General features: G+C 40.7%; 2 protein-coding genes across 3 annotated transcripts; one reads left to right on the top strand and one right to left on the bottom strand.

Moving 5' to 3' along the window:
• Positions 1-2: 2 nt before the first annotated feature.
• On the bottom strand, positions 3-22,118 carry LOC129367993 (neurabin-2-like). 2 transcript variants are annotated; one of them, XM_055042735.1, is made up of 11 exons: positions 22,041-22,118; positions 20,338-21,824; positions 7,055-7,187; positions 5,711-5,831; positions 5,373-5,477; positions 4,006-4,138; positions 2,947-3,099; positions 2,779-2,832; positions 2,433-2,662; positions 1,718-1,814; positions 3-1,370 (listed from the first exon to the last, which is right to left on the bottom strand). In XM_055042735.1, the coding sequence occupies exons 2-11, from the start codon at positions 21,703-21,705 to the stop codon at positions 1,320-1,322; spliced, it is 2,445 nt and encodes an 814-aa protein (XP_054898710.1). In that variant the 5' UTR covers positions 21,706-21,824; positions 22,041-22,118; the 3' UTR covers positions 3-1,319. The 2 variants fall into 2 exon arrangements, with proteins under 2 accessions (XP_054898710.1, XP_054898709.1); XM_055042734.1 differs by having other exon boundaries at positions 20,338-22,117.
• Positions 22,119-23,357: 1,239 nt separating this feature from the next.
• Positions 23,358-27,888, top strand: sgca (sarcoglycan, alpha). The gene is made up of 11 exons (XM_055042691.1): positions 23,358-23,730; positions 23,976-24,107; positions 24,201-24,352; positions 25,232-25,298; positions 25,406-25,604; positions 25,686-25,854; positions 26,402-26,610; positions 26,699-26,725; positions 26,821-26,994; positions 27,136-27,162; positions 27,239-27,888. Exons 1-11 carry the CDS (start codon positions 23,694-23,696, stop codon positions 27,243-27,245), a joined length of 1,200 nt encoding a protein of 399 aa, XP_054898666.1. The 5' UTR covers positions 23,358-23,693; the 3' UTR covers positions 27,246-27,888.
• Positions 27,889-27,892: the final 4 nt, after the last annotated feature.

Raw genomic sequence — 27,892 nt, 5'->3', positions numbered from 1 at the left:
CATCACTGTTGACCATTTATTCCACAAAACATACAATGCAAAGCGTGTGCACTGTACAAGCCTTAATATTATGAAAATAGTCATAACCATGCCTGTTTTTTGTTTTTTTTTTCATTAAGTATTCCTAGGTTTTGTTTTCATAACCACCCTCATCTACTACTTGGTTTTAACATGACACAGTACAGCTTCGTCTATTCGATTACCTTTTTCTTTGCTTTTGTCCTTTTTTTTTTCTTGACTACGTTATAAACATTACGCAATTTGAAAATATTGAAGTCTGACCTGAAACTATACAAACATACTGCAATGACAGGTGACTGCTTCAAACGGTGCATGAACCGAAAACAGGTAAGAAACCTGGCAGTGTTTTTCCATGTGCTACACGCGGTGGTTGTCAAGTGCAGCTGCTGGTTCGAGACGAAAACTTCGCTGCTGGTAACGACTTTGGGAAACGACCAAAAAAATAAAATAAATAAATTTCCCAGTCTGGTAATGGTTCAGCTATCAATAGTTCCAGCTACACAAGTCCTTAGCAACATCCATCTGGAGGGAAAAAAAACGGATCCGTTTGTCACTTGTGGCACAGAAGTTGCAGGTTTGTTTCGTGTGGTACCTCTTCTAAAGACACAAGGGGATGGAACCGGAGGAATGATCGCTTGTTGATGGGTTTTAGTGTGTAGAAAATACACAAACACTTCTGGAAAATAGGCAGCAAGGTTAGGTGACGAGACACCTAAAAGAAGGTTACTGTTACTACGGTTTAGAAATCATATCCCACTCGTTCTCTTCATTCCATCGGCGCGTCGCGCCGCTTCACCCTCGGCGCAAACTCCTTCGAACCACATCTTTATCACGGAAAATATACGACCTTCCAAATCTCGGTTTATATTATGTTAAATGTTATCCACATTAAAATTTTTACAAAACCCAAATCACACAGCATCACATCTGTACAAAAACTGAGAGAAAACAAAAAAAAAGGGTCACAAAAAGTAGGTAAAAACCAAAGAAAGGGTTTTTGTTTTTGGCAATTAAAAGCAACAGCTTGGTCTGACACAAAACAACAAATTATGGGGAAAACAAATACCGAAATTTAAAAAAAAAAAGGAAAAGGTACATTTAGAGCTCATCAGAGTCTATGCTTGTTGCGTTTCATCGTTTTAGTGAACGGTAACAAAAAAAAAAAAAAAAATGGGACTAAGAGGGTTAAATGGCCAAAACACAAGGCCTGAGAACTCGGTGTACGACCGGGCTCACGATGGAGACAAAGATACCCTGCAGTTCAGTTCATCAGGTTAACATGGAATGAAAAAAGGCTTTTATAAGGGCTCAGATTTAAGCTCCTCCACCCTGACCTCCAGGTCGGCCACCTAGAACAGAGAAGAAGAGACGTTTAGAGAACAGCTGCTGCAGAGGTACAGTTCCTGTCTTAACAAAAACAGATTTATTTATCAGTTTGACTAAACCAAATGATAAGAGACATTGAAATTACTTCTATTCAGTGCTGACATTGTTTCAAGTGATTTTTTTTTAATTATTTTTGTTCAAAGCATAGAATTTGAGCAGCAGAGTTTCTTCTTCTTGCATTTTAATAGCTCAGTGGATTTGCAAATGACGGTAACAAATGCAAAAAGAGTCCTCTTCTACTAATTTGAACTTTTACATGTTTGTATTTTGTAATTACATTAATGACAAAGCTTATACATTACTCCCTTACCTGTTCCTGAAGTTGTCCCGACTCCTCCTTCAGAAGAGATGCCTCGGCTCCAACCTGCGCACAACGCTGGGTCTCCTTCTTTAGGTACTCAATCTCCCTGTTTGAGAAATCAGAGCAAAGGATCAGTCATAAACACCTTTGGTATATTTGTGTAAAAAGTTTGAAAATAATTACGCCGTAGCATAGTCTTGTACTCAGATGTTTTAAAAATTAAAATAAAACTTTTTATTAAAGCACATTTATTCAGTGGGGGGGGGGGAAACTCATTGAAAAAAAATTATATCAGTAGTGCCACAGATATTGCCCTCCAATATTGTACCCTACAGCGTTCTAATAATATTTTGGTTTTATTCTTTTTAAGATCACATGTCTAATTTGTCAGTTTTTTAAAAATAATAGACTTTTAAGGGGGAAAAAAATCCTGGGGATCATTTTTATTTTTCCCCACAAAATATGAACCAACAAAATCCTAAAGTTGACCTTCAATTCAGCAATGTGAAGAAGAGCTTTTCGTTGCTCTTTGGCTTCTGCATGGGATTTCAATATCTGAGTCACATGGCTCCTGATGCATCATGTTGCAAAAAGTCAGATAATAAACCAAAACCAGTCCAAGAATGCCAATTTAAGACGACAAAAGGCCTCAAAGTAAAAGGGTATATTTTTTTATTGAGTGTTTGATCTACTAAAGTGTGTGCATCCGTTCACACTGTCTTACTTCTGCTGATACTCCTTGATCAGCCGCTTGGCTTTGCTATATTTGCGCTCCAGGGCCTGATACTGGGCCTGCGTCTCCTTCAGGTGCTCATCCACAGCCTGACACAGGCTCTGCGCCTCCATCCAGTAGCCCTCCAGCTTCTCCATCCGCTCTTTGTTCTCCTGCAGGGTCTGCTCCAGCTGAGCCTTGTCCATTCGCCAGCGCTGCTTCTCCTGCTCAGCGTGGTGCAGCTGCAGGGACGAATATAGCCTCCATTTCAATCAACCAACCAGGTTGCCGTTATAAATGCTGCTCTGCATAGAATTCCTCTGGTTTAATGTGAAGTCGTGTTAACCGTCAGTCTCACCTTTCTCTTCAGCTGCTGGATCTCCGCCTGAGTCACAGCATGCTTTATCTGGAGCTTTAGCAAGAAAATGAAATTAATTTTTAATACTTGTGTTACTGTCACGTACCAGAGTGGAGGTGAACCATGATTACAGATGAAATGTCCCACTTTGAGGTATTCATGTCTCACCTCTTTATATTTGTGGGCGAGCTTCTCGGGGTCCGTCTCCAGAGGCGACATGTCCTCGTTCTCCGCCAGATCGAACACCTCGATGGCACTGGGGTACGGCGGGCTGGCCTCGTCGTCCTCGTCCTCTTCCTCGTCTGTGCCATATTCACCACCCTGGAGGGACACAGAAAAGTTTCTTTTCAGCTGGAAAAGGAAAGCAGAGAAATCCTTATTTTACATTTTATTGTAAGTTAAACCATACTTTACAGTTAAGTTGCAGTCAAAGTGTGGAAAATTGTTATTCCTAAGAAAAGAAATATAAATTTGTTGTTCAGTGTTCAGAGAAAATTGTAAATCCATGCAGTGACCGTGGATGTCCACTAGATGGGGTGCAACCCCAACGATCCTTCCTGCCTTGGAAATGTACCATTCTGCTTTTCAAGAACCACCCTGACCTCCATCACGAAAGCAGACGGTGAGCACGGTCCTAAAAGAACCTCCTTGTCCTGTCCTACAAGCAGCCACAGACCATTCACCACAGATGTTATTTTCATTAAAAAAAAAAAAAAAAATAAATAAATAAAAAAACAGAATGTTGAAGACCCAATCACAAAGAGCTTTTGAGCACAAAATAATCTGAGTCATCCCTGATTTGGCTCTATTTCTGAGCTTAGCTTTCTGCTTAATCATGTGTTATATCGTAGATGATCTTAATGGAAGAATTTCATAATCCTGTCCAAAGTTGGATTTTGTTTCTGGGCAGCCTATGAAGGTCAAATTAAGGCTATTGTGTGGTCCATATATGCAGAAGTTTTTTAGTAGTGAGGGACATTTTATTTCATGTATTATTTCTCAGCAAAGCACAACACCTGACAGCAGCATTTTAGAAGCTTGTAACTGCAGAAAAATGGGAATAAAGTTGAACACAGATCGGATTCTCTCATGTTTCTTTGCCAAATTTCCATGTTTTGCTGCTTCAAATTTGCCAGATTGTCAAACTTTAAATCAAGGGATGGCAAATATTTCTGGAATTTATGGAAAAACTGAGATGTGTGTATGGTGTGTGTGGATGTATCAAACCTCTTGCTCATCCATGTATTGGTTGTACCGTTGCTCCATCATTTCTCTCTGCCAGCGCTCTTGTTCCAGGGTCTGCTGGATGAGCTGGGCCACTTCGCTCTGCTCGCCCGGCTTCTCTCGCCCAATCACAAACCTGTGATCGCACGCTCATTGATAAGAAATCTGACGGCATAACCACTGATCAGGAACACATGAGAAGATGATCCAAAACACACATTTCCTAGAGGTGGATCAAGAGTTTTCCATAAACTTGTCCTTGAAGTTAATAATGATATGAAATTGTTCTTTGTTATCAACAAGGAGGTTTTTGAACTGTCTCTATGAAGACTTTCCTTATATGGTAAACTGCTATAGCTTTCTGAATTGGTGCAGTAAGATGTTATTGCAGTCAGACATTTCCTTCCTGTTTACTACCAAACAATGATCTTTTCTGGGCATCTTTGATTGCACTTTCTAAGATCAAACCCTCAACTCTGCCTGTCTGTCAGCTCATTACAGAGGATATAAGATGCCTGACAGAAGTTCACAAATCTCTGTCAAATTAAAGCCGAGGCGACATTAACCCGACGCAAAGCAACAGATGGCCATTGAGCCAGCCTCTGTCGTCTTTTAATTTTCTGCAGCATTTACGGGTAATTAAATGCTCACAAACACGCTTCCTGTCCCACTCCATTTTTTTTTTCCTGAATAGACCCTGAGCATTGTGAGGCCCTCCACTGCCACTGCATCAGATCCATAATGTATGAGCTGATCCGTAGAGGTATCTGATCTTTATAAGTCACATTACACTAAAAGTTATCCCAACAGCACTGGCCACAAAAAAAATCTCCTGAATTATGAATGAGCCTAAGCACAACAAAAGGTGCTCCAAAGAGCAAAAAGCTGCAAATAGCCTCCTGGCATTTGAACCTGACACTTAAGATCCAGACTGTATTTGCTGATGATAACAGTGTTTTCTGTAGCTGTAGCTTGGAGACTTTGAGCTTTATTCAAACTGTCCCTAAAACGGAGCTCTTTAAACCCAGAAGGCTATAATCATGACTCTGTCAGAGTTGCAATATAAATCTCCAGTCTGGTTAAATGAATGGGCGGGATGTGGGAGAAGTCCTTTCTGTTCTGGCTGCCGGTAAATATATCAAAATGAAACCGTCTGCTAACAGAAGAATGCTGGATGTGAAGTGAAGCTGTAAAGAACGACCCGGTCGCAGAAAATGCCACTCAAAAAGCCGCAAGACTGGCATCCTCCCAGTGATGAACGCTGACCGTTTAATCCTGCTACATAACCCCAACCTGATGACTGGAGCCTGGACAGAGAACTGGGTCACAACAGACCCGATTAAGGCAAGGTTACTAAAAACGTCTCTTACTTGACAGTTCCTGAGGTGTTCCTGAGTACGGAGGCGGCAAAGCTTTGGGTGACTCCCACCAAGCTGGTCCCGTCTACCTCCACAATCAAGTCGTTCACCTGGATCCTGCAGAAACATTTCAGCGGGATTACAGAAAATTACTTAGAAGAAATTATTATGGTCAACTGCCTGATAAAACCACAAATGCTAATTTGTGGTTAGAACGTTTGTTGTTTAGACTGGTAGATTAATCAAGTTCATTAAAAAAATATATCTATTTATATCAATGTAATAAACTTTTAAAAAGATTGTTGTAGGTTGACTAACTGATTAACTGAATGATTGGATTAATAACTCACCTGCCGTCCCTGTGTGCTGCTCCTCCTTCTGTCACTGTTTTCACAAAGATGCCCAGTTTCTCCAAGCCCATGTCAGCCCCTGCGCCCATCCCGATGATACTGATGCCCAGGCCGTCTCCATCTGAAAGGGAGGAAGGAGGATCAAGCTAGAGTCTCTACTAGAGTCTCTTCTATAACACAAGTCAACACGATTTTGGTTTGGTCTTTATCTGGTAGAAAGTTTGCTGTTAAAATGTCTTTGTGTTTCAGACTTTATGGTCCTCTGTAGTCTTAACAAGGCGCCTTTTGCCTTCACCACGATAAACATGTGGTGCTTTTCCACATGTTTATTCTTTGTGTCACGCCATACCTACCTAAAGTGTTTGTTGCAAAGACTAAATCTTAGTCTCAGCTCATGAAAGCTAATCAGAATGACAATTAGCAAAGTCCAAAAGTTGATTTTTCTAATGATAGGACAAAAAAGGCTTTTTCTTGCCTAATAGTTGTGATGGAGACTCGGTGAACCCCCCAGCACACTCCTCTGCAGCTCCCCAACAACGAGCTTTGGAGATTTTTTTATACTCATCTGCTGTACTAAATGAATTAGTTGTGCTAATGGAGACTTTGTAATTCTGAAACAAACTAAAGATATAAATAAATGAGAAAATCTAAATAATTGTGATGAAATTCAAAATAAAGGTAAGTGTGATGCAATAACATAATACAAAACATGGTAAATTACAATATAAACATTGTACTTTTAAACAAACACTTGACCTGACCCTGGTTTAAATTAGGACTGAACCTGATCTGACCTTTTCATTTCAGTGATGTCAACAGCCTGATGTCAACATTTGCCGCAAGCTGTGATTTATTTATAGCTGTAATAAAAGGCTGCACAAGCTTTCTGTTTTCTTGAGGACAAAAAGAAGATTTGCATCTACTTGAAAGTACGGGGGTACGTCTCATTTACAGTTTCCCTGGAGCAGAAAGTGCACACAGCTGCCTGCATGTTGTTACACATGCTATCACTTAAAACATGCCTTCAACAGACAGCTAAACATAGTCCTGCATACATATATTGATGAGCATAATGTTGAGGGAGTGCTCTCATTGTGACCCATTGGGGAGCAATTGAAGGAAACACTTGCGCCAATGCTTCCTCGTGGAAAAGCCGGATGGCTGTCAGAAGGCAGATGGTGAAGACTGCGGGCCTTTTTAACATGAGGGACAACAATTAAACCCTCTTATTGACGATGACATAGTGTTTTATGTTTTCTTATTAAACCACCAATCTGGTGTCCAAAGCCGGTCCGAACACAGCTTTACAGAAACTTGCTCTCAAGAGTTAAACGAGATTAGTACCTTTCTCCAGTTCCACAGGAAACAGGTCCAGCCTCTCCACCCGCTTCTCCAGCTCATACTCTGCCGACGCCGCCATGGGATCCACGTCTTCATTGCGCCTGTCGTAGTCCTCGTTTGGGTAGGTGGCAAAAACCTGCAACGGAGGCAAAGATCGAATCAGTCATAACCGGAATTGTAACTTGCCGGGGGTCACAGTAGACTTTAGAATACTTTGGCATAAAGAGGGGTGTGTGGTCAACACACTAAGTACCTCTATCCAAATAGATTTGCTTTGCCGAGTAAAATTCAAAATAACATTAAAATGTTGATGAATAATTATAACTTTAAAAAATGTATCTCTTTGAAAGATTTAATTCTTACAAAGAGGTTATATTCAGATGCCTGAAACCCTAGAGTTAAGAGACACTTGAAGATATCTGTAGTGCTCTTTGAATTTGCTACAACATATTGACATTATTTTAGCTTTTCTTTCGTTTTGCAGATATAAATGCACAATAATATGACTCCCAGATCATGGAAAATAACCGAGTTTGAAGGTGGATGCCTCTTCCTTTGTGCAGCTGTGCAGTGTTCTCACTTTCTCGTCTGAGTTCACACATTTTCTCCAAATATAGTAGCTGATAATGAAAACAGATTCACTTCCTGTGAACCCTCATGAACATTGATACAATTTATGCAGCTGTACTTCAAGGCTTTGAAGGAAGTGGAAAAAATGTAATTCAAACAAAACTAAAAATTTTGCATAGTTCTCAACTAATTTAGTAATAGATTAATCGCTAACTGGGGTATACAGATTGAAAAAGGCCATTTATTACACGTGAAGTATAAAAGCTACAATATCAGACCATTCAGAATGTGTCTCAGAAATTACTGTGTTTTGATGCGAAATAGTTTAATAAACCCCAGAACAACCACAAAAGAGTATTTTTAAGTTGGTGACTGAAGCTTGACAGATTATGTCATTAAAATGAGGACTACAAACCATTGTGACAAAAGCAATATAAAAAGCTAGATTACAGATTGTGGTTTTGAAGGCATGTCCTGTGGTCTGATGACACTAAAAATGTGTAACCATTGTTTTCTCTTAAAGTTTTCTCAGCAGTAGTGGTCTTTTTTAAGCTGTTGTGAGACAGGAAAGTGGGTTATGAGAGAGGGGAAAGACATGCGGCAAAGGTCATTGGGCCGAGACTTGAACGTGTGACGGCTGCTATGGGTTGCACTTTACCCCTGCGCCACTGCTGCACCCGTATTGAGCATTGTTAGTTTTGGGAGAAAAAGGAAGAACCCTGTGAGCCTGAGGGGCATCATGTTTTATGGGTACTCTGCTGCCAGAGGGACGGTTGCACTTCTCGAAATAGATGTGATCATGAAGAGGGAGCATTTTGTGGAAATCGAGAAGCAACATCTCAAGACACGAGTCATAAAGTTAAATGGACAATGACCCTAAGAATAGTGCTGTGCTAGTTACACAGTGGCAGAAGATCAACAAATGCAATGTTCTGGAGTGCCTATCACTAAGCTCGGTTCTCAGACTTGAAAAATTTGTGTGAGCATTGAGACCCGCAGAAAGTTTCAGTCTGTTCCCAAAAGTCCAGGAAATCGATGAGAGAAGCTTGTCTGGGGATCCCAACATTTTGTTTTGCTACAGATTTTGATTGGGCCTTCCGAACATGGTCTTAGGTAATTTGTAATGGAGTCATCTCATACAGCAAGGAGGCTATTATAATAAAGAGTCTAAGATATTTATCTGTTAAGGCAAACAGAAATCACATCCGTTCAGGGTGGTACTGCTGCTGCACTTAGAGGCATTAAGGCCTCTCGTTATATAACGGCTTTTTGTAAAATCATTGTAACTCAATATCAAATGAGACTGTGGAGATGAAGATGGATGCTGATGAAACGCACAACTGAATCTATAATATGATAATAACATGACCACCACTTTTAATGTAGCTCTAATACAATTTACTTTTATCGACTGTTTTGTCAGAGAGATCTGCTGCATTTTCTCGAGGCCTCACAGCTACTTCATTTCACACCAGTAATCAAACACATAGGAGGGGAGAAAAAAAAAAACAAAAAAAATCAATCACAGCGACTGGAGTAGCTCTCATGGAGACAGAGGCCTCTGTTTTCAGGCCTCAACTTCCCACATTCAGTCTGATTTAACAGCATGACAGTTTACATAACCACCTCCAGCATGGTAATGGGGGCCCTCTGCAGCTGCACACAAACACACACACACTCTAACACCGTAAGCCAAATCTTAAAAAGGCTCTTTTTTCCTGTCTTCCGAGGTGATTTCGTATGCAGCACCTTACACATTCGACTCGCCATGCCGATTCAGTTCTGGGCCTTCTCCTCTCCACAGTCTTCTCAACTTTTCTGTTCACACACTTTGCTCCTTGAAGTGCAAAATTGTCTTCCTTGATCCTTTTTTACAGTATTAGTCCTCTAGTACATCATCCAGCAATAAAAATTTCAGTGTACAACTGCTTCAAAACTTCAGTCATAATTCGGCTTGAGTGAGTCAGTTGAAATATAAAATCTGTGATAGTAGTTAGTACAAAAATAAAATATATTTGAAATTTAAAACAGGAATGTTTGTAAGAAATAACACTTTATAAAGCTTACTGTACATTATTTGGAGTCTTTTATTCTCGCAGTGACATATGAGCAATTGGTACCAATCTCCAAAGCTTCCAATAAACGACTCTCTCCACATGTTGTCAGATCATCAATGGGGCAGCCCAGAGGGCTGACAACTTTGACTCCAACACATTATTGCTGCAACCCAAAACAGACATACCAATATGCAGCCTGAATCAATGGTTGATGCCAAATTGATTTTAAGCCTATTTTAGTCGTTGATCCAAAGAAAAGTTTAATTTGCTTCCTGATGTGCAAAAATGTCCCAACACCCTGAACATGTTCCTCCATTGAGTTCTTGATCTGTATCCCAGTAGGACCTGTCCAAAAAATATTCCATGGCAGGGATGTAAAAACTTCAAAGTCCAGCAACTTTTAGATGCATCCCTGCTCTAACATGCCTGAATCAAATGGCTGAAATAACTCCTCCTCATGCAGTCAAGTTCTACAGAGTCCTGCGTATGACCTAACAATATTAGATACATAACAGCAGAGACACATCCTAAAGTAGCATGAGTCTAATTTTCAAAGGCAAGTGTCCACAAGGAATCCTGATCGACTGCTTGAGGCTTCAGTTTACTCTTTTTAATTTGAAACCAAAGCTCTTTCCTCTAAGTGTGGGCCCAGCCACCCAATTGATGAAGCTTATGTAAGCTAGTGTCAGCTGCTTATATTCATTCTTTTGGTCAGGATCCATATCTCATATCCATAGGTGAGGGTTAGTATTTGGACAACCCTGTGGTTCGTTTTAAGCTCTTTCTTTGCCATGAACAAACCAAAGCAGCCTCCCTATCACTACCAACAAGACACGAAAAATCAACTATCTTCTGGTTCATCCTGCCATCATTCATGAACAAGTACCCAAGACAACTGGTAAACTGACTGAACTGACTGAAGTATTATGTCTTATTATGTTAAGCACCTGGAATTGCTAATTGCTGAAATGTGCTTTACAAACAAACTTGCCTTGCCTTGTACTCTTACAATTGAGGCAATGAAAAAAGCCCAGCCTCGGTGCAGTGGCTTTTTCACATGAAGATGATTAAGAGATGGCTCTCATCCTAGCCACTTCACCTTTGCTGAGATAAAAAGCTTGAAGACGCAAACAGAACCTCATCATCCACAAAAAGCAAAAGACCACGATGAACCAGGAATCCTCCATTTATTGACTACAGTTTGACATCCTGCCAAAGGACATCGCATACAAAATCAGGGCAGCATGGAGATCAAGCTGTGCAGGAAACAGGCTAGAATTGTAGCCAAGAATGTGGAAACACTTCTTTTGTACTTTGGTGACAAAAGAATCAAACTTTAAAATACTGAATGCCTGCCATTCAAACTCCTCTGAGGAAGACACAGTTGCAAGCTTTCTCCTTATCCACGAAATTCTAAACTCCCATGACCCATTCAACACTTCCACAAAGGTAAAGCATGTCAGAGCTTCACTCTCCAAAGATAATCTTTCTATGAAATATTTTTTTATGTTAAGTAAGCATAACATGTAGCTTTAGTTTTCACAAGCAACTCAGAGAATTAGCTCTAAATGAGTGAGTAAAAAGAAACCACCTGAGAATTGTTTGTAAAAACACCTCAAAGATGCTTACTTATCAAGGAGTAATTATTTCTGAGACGTGCTAAAGCCACGCTAAACATTTTCGACAGCTCTTTCTCTTGCTCTTGTTCCTAAATTACGTTAAGCTAATCATCTCTTGGCTACAGTCCCATATTTACTCTGGAGGCTTAAGAGAGGCATTAATCTCCTTATCTACAAGTCATTCCTGACCAGAGTGCAAACGAGCACAAATCAATCAGTTTTGAAGTCCATCAGTGGTCGCTGTAAATTTCACAGCTCATGAATGTCACAGAACAATAATTTAAGAAGCCAACATTTATTTATAGGTCAGAAAACATTTAACCATTTATACTTCTCACCACAAATTGACTAATCAGAAAAAACAAATTGATGTTTACAGATTTCATATCAAAATATGGCTGCACACGAACCGTAAACACACTGAGGAGGACAGTGTGGGAGCAGCTCTGAAATCTAATGGCTTTTGATTTAGGTTACCTTTGTATTTGGTCGGATTACCAGAATGTGGATTAAAGACTCGCACGAAACACACTGTTTGTATCATAAGTAGCATAGCATGAAACAACAACAGTGTGGCCCGCGTGCTCACGTGGCACTGCTTCGCCTTTTCACTTTAAAGACCAACAGGCCACAGCTGGTGGCTCCTGTTGCCCTCATTTCACACTGCAAAGGACCAAACAACCAAGAGGCTCTGCTGCACGTTACGTGGCACTGGAAACATCCAGCATTAGATGGGTGCTGTGACCTCATGCAAAGGGAAAGTTTAGGAGTGGTGCGAAGGAGCAAGAAAGGAAAGAATCCACATCGGCACAGAGTTAACACTTTCACTACCGGGAAGGTGGATTGTCTTCCTTCTTACAGACGTTATCCCACTAATGGCAGACTATCTAATTAAGGTCTAATGTCATGTAACCTCCCTAACCTGGACTAAGCTTGATGAGCAGTAGATGAACTCCTCAACTAGCATGGCGGATGCCTTTAGGAGATAAACATTGGGATTAAAGGCAGTGTGGTGGAGGCAGAGGGGGGTGGGCAGGGCTGGAGAAGGACATCGTTCCAGTTGTGGCAGATAGTAGGTCAGAGGAGCTAACAGATGGCCAGGAAACTCCCTTCCGCCCTCACTCCCTCCCTCTGCTGCCGACTGACTGGGATGTCCTACTAAAGCTCTGTGGGCAGCAAGCACAGAGCCTCTCCCCAGCTCACAGATTGCGACTATAAAGAGCACACACTTGGGGCTCTAAAGAATATCAAAGGCAGTCAGAGGTGACATATACCACCGACTGGAAATGGTGACATGATAGACAAGCTGTTGAGGCGTCTGCTCTGCTGGTTCTATCATACTGGCCCTCAGGCAGCAACTGGGTGACACACTGGTGTTAACTATGGAGGCTGTAACCCCCACCCCCATTTCCCACAGCCCACAGCTGCATGTCGACTGCTGTGTCTCTTTCCCTCGCGACTCCAAATCAGGTCTAATTTTGGATTTAGCCAATGGGGTGTGTGGATGTAGTGCCGTTCTGTAACAGAAAGCTCTACAGCAACATTTTTCTCTGATTAAAACTATTTATTAGTTGTGCCATGCCTTTGTGCCTGGATCGATAGAGCAAACTGAGTAAATAACCATGTATAATGGGAGATATTTTAAATCTTAATTCTCTGTAACCAATCTGCTTTATGGTGTCAGAATGGAAGCTTAAGTTTCCAAGCACTCCTATTATTAACATGTTTGATTACTGCTTCCCTCTAGATACACCGGTTAAATGACCACCAGGTAAATATTTCCTAATCCCAATAAAACTGGAACTTAATCCAGATTCTGGATGTGTGCGGCTCCAGGCGCTTCACATCGGGCCAATCTATTCTTACCTGAATTGCATCAAAGCTCATGTATTTTGGCAAGACAGCCATAGGTCAATAGTCATGTTTGGATATCTGACCTCAAATCTGTAGAATGAATTTTTTTAGGGCTTAACGCTTGTGAAAACAATAGCTGAATATATACTCAGCAATTTATCCAGAAATGCTTATATCCTATATCTTATTTTTTTATCTCTAGAAAAATTGGAAATGCCATTAATTTTGTATCAATCAATAAAGGATGAACCACAATGTAATATCAATGTGAGGAAATGCTATGATGACCCAACCCTTAATGTCGTGTTATTCCTTTTGGCTGAAATACCTTCAGTGAGATACTTTACAGTCTAGTGACTTGAATCTGTCAACTTTACAGTCAACCAGCCAAGATCGGACATAAAATGAAAAACACAATGAAAAAATTGCAGTGGGCCAAACTGCTAAAGGACACACCAATGCAACACCTTGCTGCTAAGATTTTTACAGAATGAAAAAGAGTGAAACTGAGCCACGGTCGAAAGTTTATGGAAATAACTTTAGAATTACTTTGTATTGACATAAAGTGAATTCCATTTAACTCCAGAGCTGTCTGATGCGGACTGCTCTCTCACACACAGTGAGAAGGCAATACTGATGAATAATGAACTATCACAGAAAGACTTCTGAAGGATTCTTACTCAATAATTGCCATAAATAAATGAATGATTTATAGTCTAAAGCAAAACACCAAATCAAAGCTTTTGTCTCTCTAATATTAAATTGGACGCATCTTTCATTTTTTTTAAATAGGTCATAAAAGACAAAAACTTAATATTTTGTGATGTGATATACTCCTACATTTTGAGGGATGTAACAAGGATTTTGTAACTCTATATCGAGTTTCATCAAGGAGTAAATGAGATTCGCTTTAATTCCTTTCAGTCGTGTTTTATTTATAGAACCTCTGTCCAAAAGCCTGGAAGTTTTACTCTATTTGTAGATTTATTTGGTGATGCTGGCAGTAAGAGCTCTGTAACGTAGAGAAGTCACAATTTTATTTCACCATAACTTTCAAGTTAAGTCCATTTAACTTTCAATTTATTAGGATTTGTTTTGCAATTATAGGTCTAATTCTTAATTGGCTTAAACCTGTACTGGCATGTCAGAACTTTACAGAATCAATGTCGATTTTATTTCTTTTTATTTGGTTTTCCAGAATATTTTCCATGAGACATTTTCGCCACCCGGTGTGTACTTAGACATCCAGATCTACAATCAATGCAGGTAAAAAAAATTAAAAAAAAACTGCATAAATGTGACAGAAGTTATAAATATCAAATATAATATGCGCAATATTTATTTTACTTATTGTGTATATATTGGAGCAGACAGAGAAAATAAGGTTAATTCTGTTGACAATTTGTTTAAAATCACAACCTATTATTTAGATTTTAAAGGCAGGTGAGATAATGATTACTGAAAATATACCAGATTCTCATGGCATGATACCAGTATGATCACAATATTAGGATAATCACACAAATATCACAAGTTATGTCTTTATTTTGACATTTATCTATATTACTTCATATAATAGATTTTCTTAATTTTGTAAATCAATTAAATGTCATATGACCAAGCAAAGATCACATAACTAACCTCCTCCACTTCCCCTCAGGCAACAAACAGCAGCAAGATGGAAGTAAATATTGGATATTAATATTGGTCGAGTTTTATTTAACAAAGCCATTTCAATATGCTCTGCAGATTGTTTGTAACCCAGACAAATCGGTCTGTTTTATGCTAGGACAAACCTTCCTCTCGCTAACTGATTGGAAGTGTGCAGCAACAGGTGGGGGAGAGAGAGCTGCCAAAATCTCTAGACACTTTGGCTTATTCTCTGGAACTTCATTAAACACTTTGTGGCATAGATTTCATGTTGTGGAACCTTTTAAAACAATTGTATACCAAATCCCACAAATTGACCAAATGCCACAAATTGACCCATGAAGTTACTTCAAAAAGTTCTTTGTAGCTTCACTAATTAATTTACTTTTTAAAATAACCTAAGTAAATGTGAAAAATAAAGCAAGAATAAGTTTAAAATCATCTTTAAAAGAAAGAAAATGCTAATTAATTAACATTGATTTCAAAAAGTCTCTTGAAATAAATCTTTGCCAATTTTGCTACCACAACCATTTAAAAATCTTCAGAATCAGATGTGGACTTTGACCATTTCTATAGTTTTATGGAAAAAAAATAACTTATTTAATCCCAAATATAGAGGCTTAGTAAAATCTAAGCCAGCACAAAGTAAGAACATGGCACGTCCTGCGGTTCATTCAGTGTCTCAAATGTGACTAACTAGTGGGTGCACTTTTCCTGACACAATGACGACAGCTTGGACCAGACAGGCAAGCACTCAGACATTGCAACTGAGACATTGCATAACTTGGTTTGTCGCAGTAACCTGAGTGGGTTGCTACTCACTCAGCAACCTGCAGAAGCGCCCCGCCGCTGCTGCAGGACACAAAAGTGGGACAGCGTGACCTTGCTGCTAATCTGTCTGATCTCCCACCCCTCCTGCTAGTGAGTAACGCACTCCAGGAGATGCTGCGGAGTCCAAAGTAACAGACAGTTTGGGGATATTGGGACATATGGTGATTACATTACCCCTGCCTGGGCAATTCTTCCCCTGCTGATTTTTGTGGCTACAAATGACCAAAATTTCCATTTAGGATTTCTTGTGTTTCGTGGATTGTGGCTGCAGCACATACAGTCAGGTTATTCTGCTGTATGAAAAATAAATCTGATTATTTCTAGTTTGGAGGGAGTGCAGCACAAATCCAGCAAAGATTATCTGTTTTGGGTTTTTTTTAGCAGAAAGCTTTTGTTACACAGAGAATCAAGTTGCAACCTTCCAGGACACTTCAATCAAAACTTTTATGGATAAAGCAAATATTTTTCATGGATGAATGGAACTTCTAGACCGTGTGATGGGTCAAAAAAAAAAAAAAGAAATTGGGAATTACAAATATGTTTTCTAAACTTGTCAAGACTAGAAATATGCTTTTCATCCAATTCCTATCCCCAAACCGCATAGGAACCTGCACATGGTGAAGAAAGAGGAAGTTACATCAAACAAGCCGAGAAAATAAATAAGACATGAGAGGAAGCTTCAAGTGGGCTTCAAGGAGGCGGCCGTCAAAAGCCAGGCGAGTCTGTGACGATAACAATGCTGCTATTTTTACAAGCAGTAGCAGCCGTGGTGACAGAAAGCAAAAGGGAGAACAGAAAAAGCGAGAGTAAAAGAAGGAGCAGAAACAGAGCTGAATGTGATCAGCAGATCTTCTGTTTTTTTTTTTTTCGGCTTTAGAGGACAGAGAGGGATGTTCAGGGTAAAAACAGGGACAGGAGACGGACCAATTCACCAACCATGACCACCACAGCACTTGAAATGTGGCTAAAAATTGTCTGGTTACACATTGCAGAAATATGCATTAAACATGGGTACTTCCTGTTTATGAGAGAAACAAAGCGACACCCGGACTTATAAAGCGACATGACATTTGAGCTGCATAATGACGCCCCTCCCTTTTGACCTCAACACCCTCCCTCACCCGTCCTTTCACTTTCATCCACCCTCACATCAGTCTCCATAACAAAAGGCCACAGTGATTCAGTACAACAGTTCTCAGTTACTCCCCAGTGACCGCAGCAGAGCCACAATCAAATTCAGATTTCCATTTTTAAAAATCATGTTTTTAAAGACACATCATACCAAATTTTTGGTTCTCCTCTCTACTGCATCAGTAACAGGCCCCTCTTTAGGTTGCCTTGGACTTTCTCAACTCATTCGCCAAAGGAAGCCAACAACATTGAATCAACAACTACCAGCAGCTCCAACGATCAGAATCACATAAGCCTTTTAGAAAATAGTATGTTTTTTATGCTCTAGCATATTCAGGAGAACATTTGGACTCTCATTGGGAAGACGGGGTAAAAGCCAAAAGCCTATTGTGGCGTCAAACCAGTGTGACAATAAAAGTGACAAACTAGAATGTCTTGTGCTTGTCGTAAGCAGTGACGTTTTTTCTGTCTTCCAGTCAACTGTGTTATGTGACCCCAATAGCTCTGCCCTGACTACAATTGTCCTTTGGATCTACCACTGAAAAGATCCCAGGAATAGTGCAAATTGGTTATGGGTCTGTTTTGCAATGAAAACAGACAAAATAGAGACGCAAACCACACCAACCTATGCCATACCAACCCGGTTTGACCACACAACATTCTGCCAGAGCTACAATGGCAGCATGAATAAAATTAAAATTTAGTTTACATCTAAGCCTATCCGTTTTAAAATATATGGCAGGAATTGAAAACTGATGTTCACAGAAACAATGGGACTGAGCTTAAGCAGTTTTTGTAAAGCGAGTGAGAAAATATCCAGTTTCCAGATGTCGTTTAGAGGCATAAACCAATTGATGGCGACCCTGGAGGGCCGGGGGAAGTGCTTAAAATGCATGTAATATCAGAGTTTTATTTGCACACAAAAAACTTCAAATACCATATCCTTTAATTTCACAATTATGAACTACCTTGTGCCGATCTGTCAGATAAAATCTCAACAAAATACATTGAAATCTCAGATTGGAATGAGACAAAATGTGAAAATGTTCAAGGTGTGCGAGTACTTTGACAGGCTCTGTGGGGTATAATGGTCGACATGCGTTATTTCAAAAATAGAAATCATCACAATTAATTCCTATAAAACTGGGTAAACTGTAACAAGTGAGAAGAGGTAAAGGAAACACCTTTATTTGAATCCCAGATGTTTCATATATCGCAATTTCAGGACTAATGCTGTGTTTATTAAACTTCTATTCAGCCATTAGAAGTGATGTTATATTTAGATCTTCCTTTGAGGCACATGTGGCTAATGTTGCAATAAGTGTGCATCATCACTCCTTAGTTATTGCAAAAATGTATATGAAGTCAGAGTAACAATGCAATATTGCACAATGTGCAAAAAAATAAATAAAAATCAACAGTGGCTCTTGGCTTGAGTCCCCATGATGAGGAACAGTATGATATGGCTCTCCGTGAGGGAGATGCATGTGATGCACAGAGTCAGGGCTCACTTTGCCTGCCAGTCTCTGCATACCCAGAGCTCGAGGCAGGGCTGAAGAAAAGTCTGATGCTCCTCTTCGGATCATTACACCACCGCCGCCACTAAACAGAGAGATGCTTTGAGTCAACGCTCCCGCCCCCTTCTCTCTGTCTTCAGCCTCTTCAATTTTCTCTGCTCGCTAGCCGAGGCAGAAATTGCATTCTTCTTTCTTTCACCAAAAACATAACAATAATGATGAAAAAAAATACTCTCTCCACCCTGAGTTAACTCTCCATAAAGGGACTTTTATCTTCAACTGCTATGAATTTATGTCTTTAAATATGCTGAAAGCTACCCAAGTCTTTTTTCATATTTATTTCAAAAGGTTTCTTTGCATTTTATGTTATATTTTTGCGTGGAGTATTTCTTTAGGTTATGTCGGTTGATATTTCAAACTTGAATAAAACTCACAATAAAATAGAATTTTATAGAATTTTTATAGAATTTCTCTTGTCTTTTCAAAACATAAATACCCAACGTTATATAATTGCTTTTATTTTTAACATAAAACTGCTGAAACAACAAAATATAGATTTTTTCTTTTTCTAAAATTATTACAAAATTATCAAAAACATTCATTGATTTCAAATTCTCTTGAAAACTCGGCCTGCAAATTCATTTTATTTATTTATTTTTGTACGCAGCAGAAACACAGAGCCATCTCTAAGCAGCTAGCTCGTATGATTTGTGGATTTCATTGCCGTGCTGATCCCAGTGTTGGAAAAAAATCAAAAGGTCAGCATCTGTTCGAGGGCGGGAGAAGCTGAGCAGGTTCAGTAAAAATGCTGACAAAAGCTCTAATTAGGACTGTAGCCCAGCAGATTACCACCAAGGTCGTACGCCACATACTTACAGGAAATATTTAACCACCAGGCCCAGCATCATGACCAAGGATCCTCTCTATTGTGCAGTTTTGAGCTCCGTGTGCGGCAAACTGTGATGCACTTGTGTATTCAGACACCTTTCCGTTGGAATCAGCGTCGAGTTCTGTCGAGTCAGACAAACACCGCGGTAACCTCATTCAAGCTGCAGTCGTGGCCGCGCTCTGACCTGCACGCCGCCTATTCTCCCATACAGAGCATGGCATGACGTACAAACACTGCTACATCGGAGCTCGTGACACCCTCTGCATTTGCACCCCATTTCCATAGACGGTTCCGTCTGCGACCGTCTGGACCGAGGTAGCAAAAGAATCGGGACCCTGTCAATCAGAATTGTTTAATCGATTGGTTTAATTCCTCAAACTTTTGGAGCACAAATCTGGAAAACAAAAACAATAAAAAAGGTTTTGGCCTCCTCACAGATGTCTTTTTTTGTGGATGAGTTGATGGAATTAATAACATATTTCTTTAATAAAATAGTTGTATTAGTATGTTTATAGTGCTATATAAATTGAACTAAATTCACTTGAATATTTCAGATAATCAAACAAAAAAGCTGGGATGGCTTTGATATGAAAAGTTGTTTGAGCTGAAACATTTTTTATATAATTTTTTTTATATGCCGTCAGTGTAAGACGGCATTGTTAATATTTGCATTCATTTTTTGGAATTATTTGACCAGGATCAAATCTACACTGTCAAAAACAATCCCCTACATGGACATAAATAACTCTGATTGCATCACAGAAAATAAACTGATCTGCTTTATTACGTTTTTTTGTATTTTGGAGGACGTGCCCCCCAACCTCAATTGTTTTTCCTTTTTTTACTGTTGTTGTCCACTGATGACATGACAACTTAAATTTCCCACTTGGTCGTTAAGGCTTTTTCTTCTGAATTTACTGTAAGTCAAATCTGTCACCTGATCACTTCAGTTTATGTCTCTAAACTAAAAGAACATTTTGCAGACTCCTGCAGTTGAAATTCATACAGTATTCCCCAAATGAGTTTTAGCGTCAGTGTGCAATTTCTAGTGAAACAGAAATAGTTGAAAACACTGGGCTGCATCTATGAAAATAAAATTAAGCCTCTCTTTCTGATTGAGGTTATTTCTGTTCATTAGGTGTTTCAGTGTTTGCGTCGTCCTCCTCACCTTGATGGGCTCTGTACTGAAGCGGATCTTCCTGGACGGGGGCGGGTCCTCCTCAACGTCAAGGCCAGGAATTTCCACGCAGCTGGACTCAGGCTCATAGCGCTCGTCTGCCTCCTCCTCCTCCTCCGCCTCCTCTTCCTCCTCGTCCTTCTGGCTTTCCCCATAAGTGTCCCCCATGGTGCTGCAGGTGCTGATGTTTATGAGGTCACGTTCCGACTTGTCGTCCCTGTGAGTCCTGTCGTCCTCGTCTTCCCTCTCCTCCGCCTGCGCCAGCATCTCGTTGGTCTTTGGAGATCTTTTGACCTCCGCAGCATCTTCTCCGTTCTCCACAGATCCGTGGAGGTCACCTGTGCTGTTGGGCCCCTTGGCACCAGGCAGATTGTCATGTTGGACAATCTCTTTGGCCTCCACACCCACATCCACAACAGTCTTTTCTCTTTGCTCAAAGGACTCTCCTACATTACTTGAATGTTCGGCGGTGGGACATTTGCTAGAACTCTTGCCTCCGTTGATGCTTTCGGATGGAGGCGTGACCCTTCCTCTAAGGCCCCTGGGCGGCCCCTCTCTGCCCTTCTGATTGCTTATCTCTTCCTCTTGGTGGCCTGATGCAAAGGCACTGACCCTCTTGGTGATTATCTTTGAGTTCAACACCCCCACCTTGGTGCTGACCCCCCGGGAAGGGAGAGGCGGTGTGGAGGAGAGCCGGTGAAGGTTGTTCCGCAGCTCAGCCGCCCTCTCAAACACAGCACTGAGCTGGCTCACCGTAGGGGACACCGCCTCGCTGGTGTCCAGGCTGTCCAGGGACTCTGTGCTTCCGTTAAAGCGAGACACCATGTCCAGCCTGCCATCCTGGAAGGCCGGGGTCTTGTCGGTCTTCAGCAGCACCCGGGTGGTGCTCAGCTTCTCCAGCCTCTCCTGCTTCTCCTGCTGCTGCTGCTCGAAGATGCGGCGGGTCTCCTGCAGCTTTGAGTAACTGGGCGACGAGGCCCGCTGGTGCCCGTTCTCGGCTTTGGGGTCGAACTTGTTGACGCGCTCGGACACGGTGGAGCCGAGCTTCAGCAGCGCGCTGTGGTCCACGTTTTCATTCAAGCTGCCGGCTCTGGGCAGGGACAGCCGCACCGTCCTGGCGCCATCCTCCACCTCCACGTCGCTCCCGGTCGTGGTCTGCATCTGCTGGAACATGTTTTTAATGCGGTGCACGTTGGAGCCGTACCTGCGGCCCCGGGGGCCCTCCTGCACGTCCCCATTGGAGGCGCCGTCTTTGACCGGCTTCAGGGCCTGCATCCCCGCCTCGTACGCGTTCCTGTGCGGGGACGGGCTCCTGAGCGTGGAGCTGGTGCTCTTGGATGTGGATTCGGTCTTCATCATGTTCGGTCAGGCGTCGCGACGGATGCTCAGCGACCTCATGTCTCCCTTCCACTGCCCTCCCAAAAGCTGTTGTTCCTCCACCCGGCGGCGGATCCCAGCGAGGTGGCGCCCAGCCCGGACTAAACACAAACAACAGATCGCATCAAAAGGCCTGCCTGCATCCGCTGCAATTGTCAGAGAAAGTGAGCACGATGCATCTGTCAATAGCTCGCATGCAGACGCGATGCAAACCTAAACCTCCGGGATATCTGCGGCGATCATTCAGATATTTGCACGGGGAGAATAAAGCGGAGATGAGCGGCGGATTTAGCACAAACTGACGACAGATTGCTTACGTTTAATCTCTTTTTGGAGGCAGCATCATTTTGATCTCTTCATTCTGTGAGCTGCAGATTTCTGGTCCTCCTGTAGCGGCAGACTGCTGCTGCTGCATGCAGGAGGAAGCTTCCGGGTCATAAGGCCCGCCGGTCAGCTCCGAAATCCCCAAACACAAAGGGTGGGCCAAAAAAATTAAAAATGAATATATAGTGTGTGTGTGTGGGGGGGGGGGGGGGGGGTTGCGCGTGTGTGTGTGTGTGTATGTTATATTATATATGTAGGTTTTCATATAAATTATGAAAGCCAACAGTTAAATACTTTATTTTGTTAATTTCAAGGCAACAAGAACATTTTAATGCTGTTTAAATAAGTTCCTTCTCAAAGTCTGTGTTGAGTCTATTTGCCACCAAATGTAGCCAAAATGGGAACTATTAGACATTTCTCAAAACATATTATAATTTTGTTTAATAATTAATGCATTTAAATACTTTGTTGCTTGTTTATTTATTTATTTATTTATTTGTATTAATTAGAACTTGTTTATTTGTTAGATTGTGATACTTTTGCTTTCCCATAGAACTGTGAGGGAGAATGTCTCATTTCCAGGTCTCTCTTGTAAATGAGACAATGAGTCTCCAGGGATATTCCTGCATAAACAAAAGATTAAAAAGAATCAAACACTTAGAAATGGCACCAAGAGGAAGATGCGTCGTCGTAGTTGCTGGTTTTACTGCGGCCTCCACTTACAAAACGGGAAAAATGTCAAAGATTTTCAGTGGATACTGTGGATATGCTCCAAAGTGCTATCTGTGGACTTAGTCGGTCGGCGTTAGGACCCAATGAAGTCTCGCTCACGTCAGACCCTCTCGACCAATAGCGCGCCCGCTATTTGCAGCTCAGATTGCTGCTTCCTGCTTTGTGCATCTTCACTGACAGACATGTTCGGTGCTGCGGGCCGTCGCCAGAAAGCATTCTGTTTCTGTTCAGCTTTAAAGCAGGACTTACCAGACTCGGTGTTGAAAAGTTGCCCAAAGGCTTGTCATTTCAAAACCTCGAAGCTGCGCCATAGTCAAGATTCATCATATATTTATTTATAGGAGGAGTTACATGTCCTTTCAATGGCGATCAATAAGCAATCAAAACATACTGGAGTCAATGACTACAGGCTGAAAAGTGACTTTATGCTCATCCTCCCTGGTCTTTTGGATCAGCTTTTAGCTTCAGGTCTTTTGGTTACAACTCTCAGCTTTGGAGTTCCAGAAACTGTAATCTTTGTTCATTCTTTTTTGTCTTTTTTTATGAAATAATTCTGTGAACTTTAAAGATCCAGATTTAGAGTCTTATCGCAGGCTTTGATCTGAACCATTTCATTAGTTCTCACTGCTCAGGGTCATTGATCTGGTGGAAGGTGAACCTCCACCTCAGTCTAACATCTTTTGCTGCCTCCTACCAGTTTTTCTTCCACATGCAAAACAAGCAAAACTGTCAAAAAAAAGTGTGTTGTTTTTCCTTTGTCAAATATTCACTATAGTCCTCAATTTACAGACAGACGCCAGTCTGGATGTTGTTAGGTGAGTGAGGCAAAAATAACTTTGTCATGAGTTTAACTGAGGCGACCCCCCACTTGCCCTGTCTGCATTTGGCTCCGTCAGTCAAAGGCCAAAAACAAGATGGCGGGATTCAGGAGCTGGCTTTTCATTTCAGCAGGCAAGTTTAACTCTGAAACATTAAGTTTCATGTAGTTAAAGAAACCAAAAATAGGCTTCATGTCTTACATTTAAGTCTGTTATTGAATGGCAATATCACCCGTGACATCAGCCATGCAGTAATGTGACTGAACAACTGACCTGCTTTAGTCATTTTTTATGATTTTGGCAAATATACTTTTTTACATTACACATAATGTCTTGTTTTGGCTTTGTTTTGTTTTGTTTTGTTTTACTTCCACTCAGTCTCCGCTGCCACCTTGTGTGGGATCAGTGCCGAAATGAAATTGACCATTTCTGTGGGGAGGTTGTTTACATATGAAGTGATGAGAGAAAATTTCCAGAGTGACTTCGATCAGCACTCGCTAAAACTCTACAGTAAGTCTGATGCACTTGTTTTCTTAACAACTGACAGACAGGAAAAGATACACTTTTCTCACACTTCTGCATCTATTCTTACATGGTATACAGCCGGGATTCTCCATGATGACCCCATGATTTTTAAGTGCAACCGGCAGGGGTTTCCTGACCTCCCTGAGTGGCTCCGCTTCATCCAAAGGCATCCCAGTGAAAATGGCTTCCTGTATGGCACACCAACGTCTCCGGGAAAAACCTTCATTGAGGTCTGGATTTTTTTCTGTACCAACATCAAAAAGAGCTAGAGACAATTATAATGGCAGTAAGTGTCAAGCTGTCAAATCTGTAGAGATAAAAGGTTTGGGCTGATTCTCCAGTAACTATTTTAAGCTTAGATAAAAAAAAAAAACAAACAAAAAAAACTTGTAAAACCTCTTTGAAGAAAAAAATCTAAAAGTATCTCAAAGTATCTGTAGTTTTAATTAAATAGAATATATTAATAGAGAAAACATTTTTTTTCTGATTAAGTAAAGATGAAAGCCACATATTTAGTTCAAGCAGATAAACTCAAAATGTCAGTGAAAACTATATTACTCGTGGGCTTTTCAATGTTTTTTTTTTAATCTGGGGACCACTTCAATTAATGTTAAAACTCAAAAATGTAACTGACAAGTTTGAATTTATTGTGTTTGTGTCAAAACTATATTTACATACTCAAACATATCCATACACATTAAAATAATTGGGTGAATGTTCGACAGCAGGCTGCAGAGAAACCACACATATTTTGTGGTCATCTAAAAGCTTCTGGCTTAATTCTGTCTGGACACATCTTGTCCAAACTGGTGGAGTTCCTGGTATACAGTTTAAGGAATCCATTGTAAGCCTCCCAGAACTCGGTTTAATGTGTGTGACAATCGGTCCCAAAATGAAAGCAAATCAGTTTGGATGGTCAGGATGAACTTTAAATTCAAATCTGTCATAATCTGTAAAATGTTGGTGTAACCAGAGTGAAACCAGCTTTACATCAACATCGACTGATAGAGAGAGAAGGCACCAACTAAGAAACCACTGAACTCTGCAGAGTTCTACATTTAAAAAAAAAAAAGTAGCTGAGGTTAACAGATGTCATTATTTTCTCCCAGATTTATGCAATCAACAAAAACAGCTATGACACAGCAAGAGACCTTCTCGTCATCAAGGCTGTTCCAGGTACGTATGTTTTTTGTTTATAGAAGTCTACCTACAACAATGTGTGTGGCAGGAGGATATGAGGAGATGTGGAAAAAATAAAATAAAATCCAAGATTTACCTAACAGAGAAGATGCTGCCCTATCAAGCGGAGTTCTTCATCGAGCTGAGGGAGATTGAGAAGGTGCTGCCCTCTTCTGTTCAAAGTGAAATAAAGCAGGATCTGCAGAAGCTGTGGAACAATGAGGCGCTGGAAATTGTCAACATTACCAACGCCCTCGACCGCGGAGGCAGAGTTCCCCTCCCTCTTGCAGGACACTATGAGGGGTAAGCAGAGTCGTCTGCACAAAAACCAGCAAAGGCTCTGAAATCTGTGGTTCTGTTCATTCAAAATCTGTCTTGTCTTAGTGTGTATGTGAAGGTGGGGTCAAAGAAGTACTTCTCCAGGTGTCTGCAGAGGGTGATGACGCCAGAATACCAACGGCAGTGCGCAGCAGGCGACAAAGTGAAGGTACCTGGAGAATGCCACTTCTGCAAAATACCCAGTAACTGCATCACCTGGTGCAAGACGAAGCTGGTAAGAGGAAAAACTCCCTTCATGAAGATCATCTCTTTAGTGTGTACTAGTTGTTTTGAAACATATATAAATAAGTAAATAACTAAACACTCATAAGCTAAGACATAGGAAAGCATAATATTCAACTTTGCCTCTTTTGTTAAAGTTTTAAGACAAATGCTTGAGTCTAAAACAACCTTCCAAATCAACTAAAGAATTACCTCATAAATTTTTTTTTTTTAAATTGCAAGTTTTGGAACCATGTACCCAGAGTTTAGACCTAAATCCAACAGAAAATATTTTGGGGTCATTTGCATTAAGCTGTATTTGTCACAATCTGGTCGATTTAAAGAGTTTCACCAGAAGACTAAATGCTGAAACTAATCACTTCAATGAAGTATTAAAAATGTCATTTTATGGCATATTTTTCATTCTGAGCTCCATTAGATGTTTCAGATGGTAAGCCAGTTCTTTAAGTCCATTTCAGAAGAAGTAAACACTTCGCCGTCATTCCATGTTTGTTCCTCAACTGTGACTGGATGTCGTACTTGGTCGTCTCTCTCTGCAGTTTGATCGAACAAAAATGGAGCCTGCTCCACCTGCTCCAACAATGGGCTCTGGAATATTAGAGGACGGGGGTTACTTCGACCCTCCAGAGTCTCCCCCGAGCAGAGACTATTTCCCAGATTACATTGTGACTGTGATTGTGCCCCTGATCATTGCCGTCCTTCTGTGTCTGTTGCTGGCCTACATCATGTATGGCAGGCGTGAGGGAGTGTAAGTATTTGTTTTGAATGCCCAAAATAAAAAATGAGATATGATGGTTTACATTCATGTAATGTTTTTTTTTTCATTTTGTTTTTAGTGCAAAAAGAAATGCAAAAACAGACGAGTAAGTAAACTCACTTTTCAAAATCTAAAAAAGAAAACGCGAACGCTTTTGCAAGATGCTACATGAACTTGAATACGATGCTCTGCTTTCTGCAGCATCCAGCTGTACCATCAACAAACCATCCATGGGAACACAGAGGAGCTGAGAAGCATGGCCTCCCAACGAGGGGTCCCTCCTCCTCTCTCTACGCTGCCCATGTTTAACAGCCGCACAGGAGAGAGGGCGTCGCCGCTGCAGTCGGACAGCATCCCTCTCATCATGGCCCAACAGTGAGAAACTCTCCTGCTGACTGCTATTGTTCTGAGCTGCAACAGCCTTGCTAATTTCCGCTGTTTGATAAACACATTAAAGTTGGTGATGAGTTTATGTTTCTTTTGTTATGATGTCTCACTTTTCGGCTGTTCTCACAGGGATCCCTACTGTGACACACTGTCCAGGTAAACAAACATTCACATTCACTCCTTTCGCTAACACCGATAACTCCATTCCTTCTCGTGTCATTCTTGTTTGCAGGAAGTGATGTCGGTCAGAGATAAAGCATCTTTGAAGCTCCGCAAAGTAATGAACTTTGCTTCATATACACGAGTTTTGGAATGACCTATTTGCAGCACAATTAACCTAAAACCAGTTTATCATATTATTTGCTGTTCATGATTTATGCTTGTGTTTCTTTCTTTTTTTTAGCTTATTCTATATTGTTTTGTCCATTTCAAGACTTATTTCTTGACCTTTGAACTTGTTCTTTGTAGTAATCAAATTATTATGTTCACTATTACTGTCAAATGATCCCATCCTCTTGAGCGCATGAAGAATACCTTTTCAAATTAAGTGAATAAATGATTAATGCACACAAAGTTATTGCTTTGACATCACGTTGTCCTCTGCATCTAAGTATTTGTATTCAGTCCCCGACAGAAACCTGTCTCAATAAAATCCAGTGCAATAAATGGTTAATTTATAAAAAGTGTTCACAAGTGTTTACAAGAAATATCAAGAATAAAGCTGTGGAGAAATTTAAAGCAGGGCTAAGTTATGAAACAATATCCTGAGCTTTGCACATCTCACTGGTTTAAATCCATCATACGTTTGACTGATAAAGCAAGATTTTTTTTCATTACTCTATAAAACCCAATAATGACAATAATAATAAAAAATAAAACACGTTTG

The sequence above is a fragment of the Poeciliopsis prolifica genome, unplaced genomic scaffold (genome assembly GCF_027474105.1).
Source record: "Poeciliopsis prolifica strain line A6 unplaced genomic scaffold, Auburn_PproV2 SCAFFOLD018, whole genome shotgun sequence".
Lineage (NCBI taxonomy): Eukaryota > Metazoa > Chordata > Actinopteri > Cyprinodontiformes > Poeciliidae > Poeciliopsis > Poeciliopsis prolifica.
The sequence above is the reverse complement of the archived record's forward strand: the minus strand, read 5'-3'. Positions and strand labels throughout refer to the sequence as shown.

Excerpts from the sequence above, each read along its gene's own strand:
- LOC129367993 (XM_055042735.1), bottom strand. The coding sequence starts at position 21,705 with ATGATGAAGACCGAATCCACATCCAAGAGCACCAGCTCCACGCTCAGG. Across the intron at positions 7,188-20,337 it reads TCAGTACAGAGCCCATCAAG|GTTTTTGCCACCTACCCAAA; the intron begins GTGAGGAGGACG and ends CCTCCGTTGCAG. Across the intron at positions 1,815-2,432 it reads ATCAAGGAGTATCAGCAGAA|GGAGATTGAGTACCTAAAGA; the intron begins GTAAGACAGTGT and ends TTTCTCAAACAG.
- sgca (XM_055042691.1), top strand. The coding sequence starts at position 23,694 with ATGGCGGGATTCAGGAGCTGGCTTTTCATTTCAGCAG. Across the intron at positions 25,605-25,685 it reads CTTGCAGGACACTATGAGGG|TGTGTATGTGAAGGTGGGGT; the intron begins GTAAGCAGAGTC and ends GTCTTGTCTTAG. Across the intron at positions 26,995-27,135 it reads CCTCTCATCATGGCCCAACA|GGATCCCTACTGTGACACAC; the intron begins GTGAGAAACTCT and ends CTGTTCTCACAG.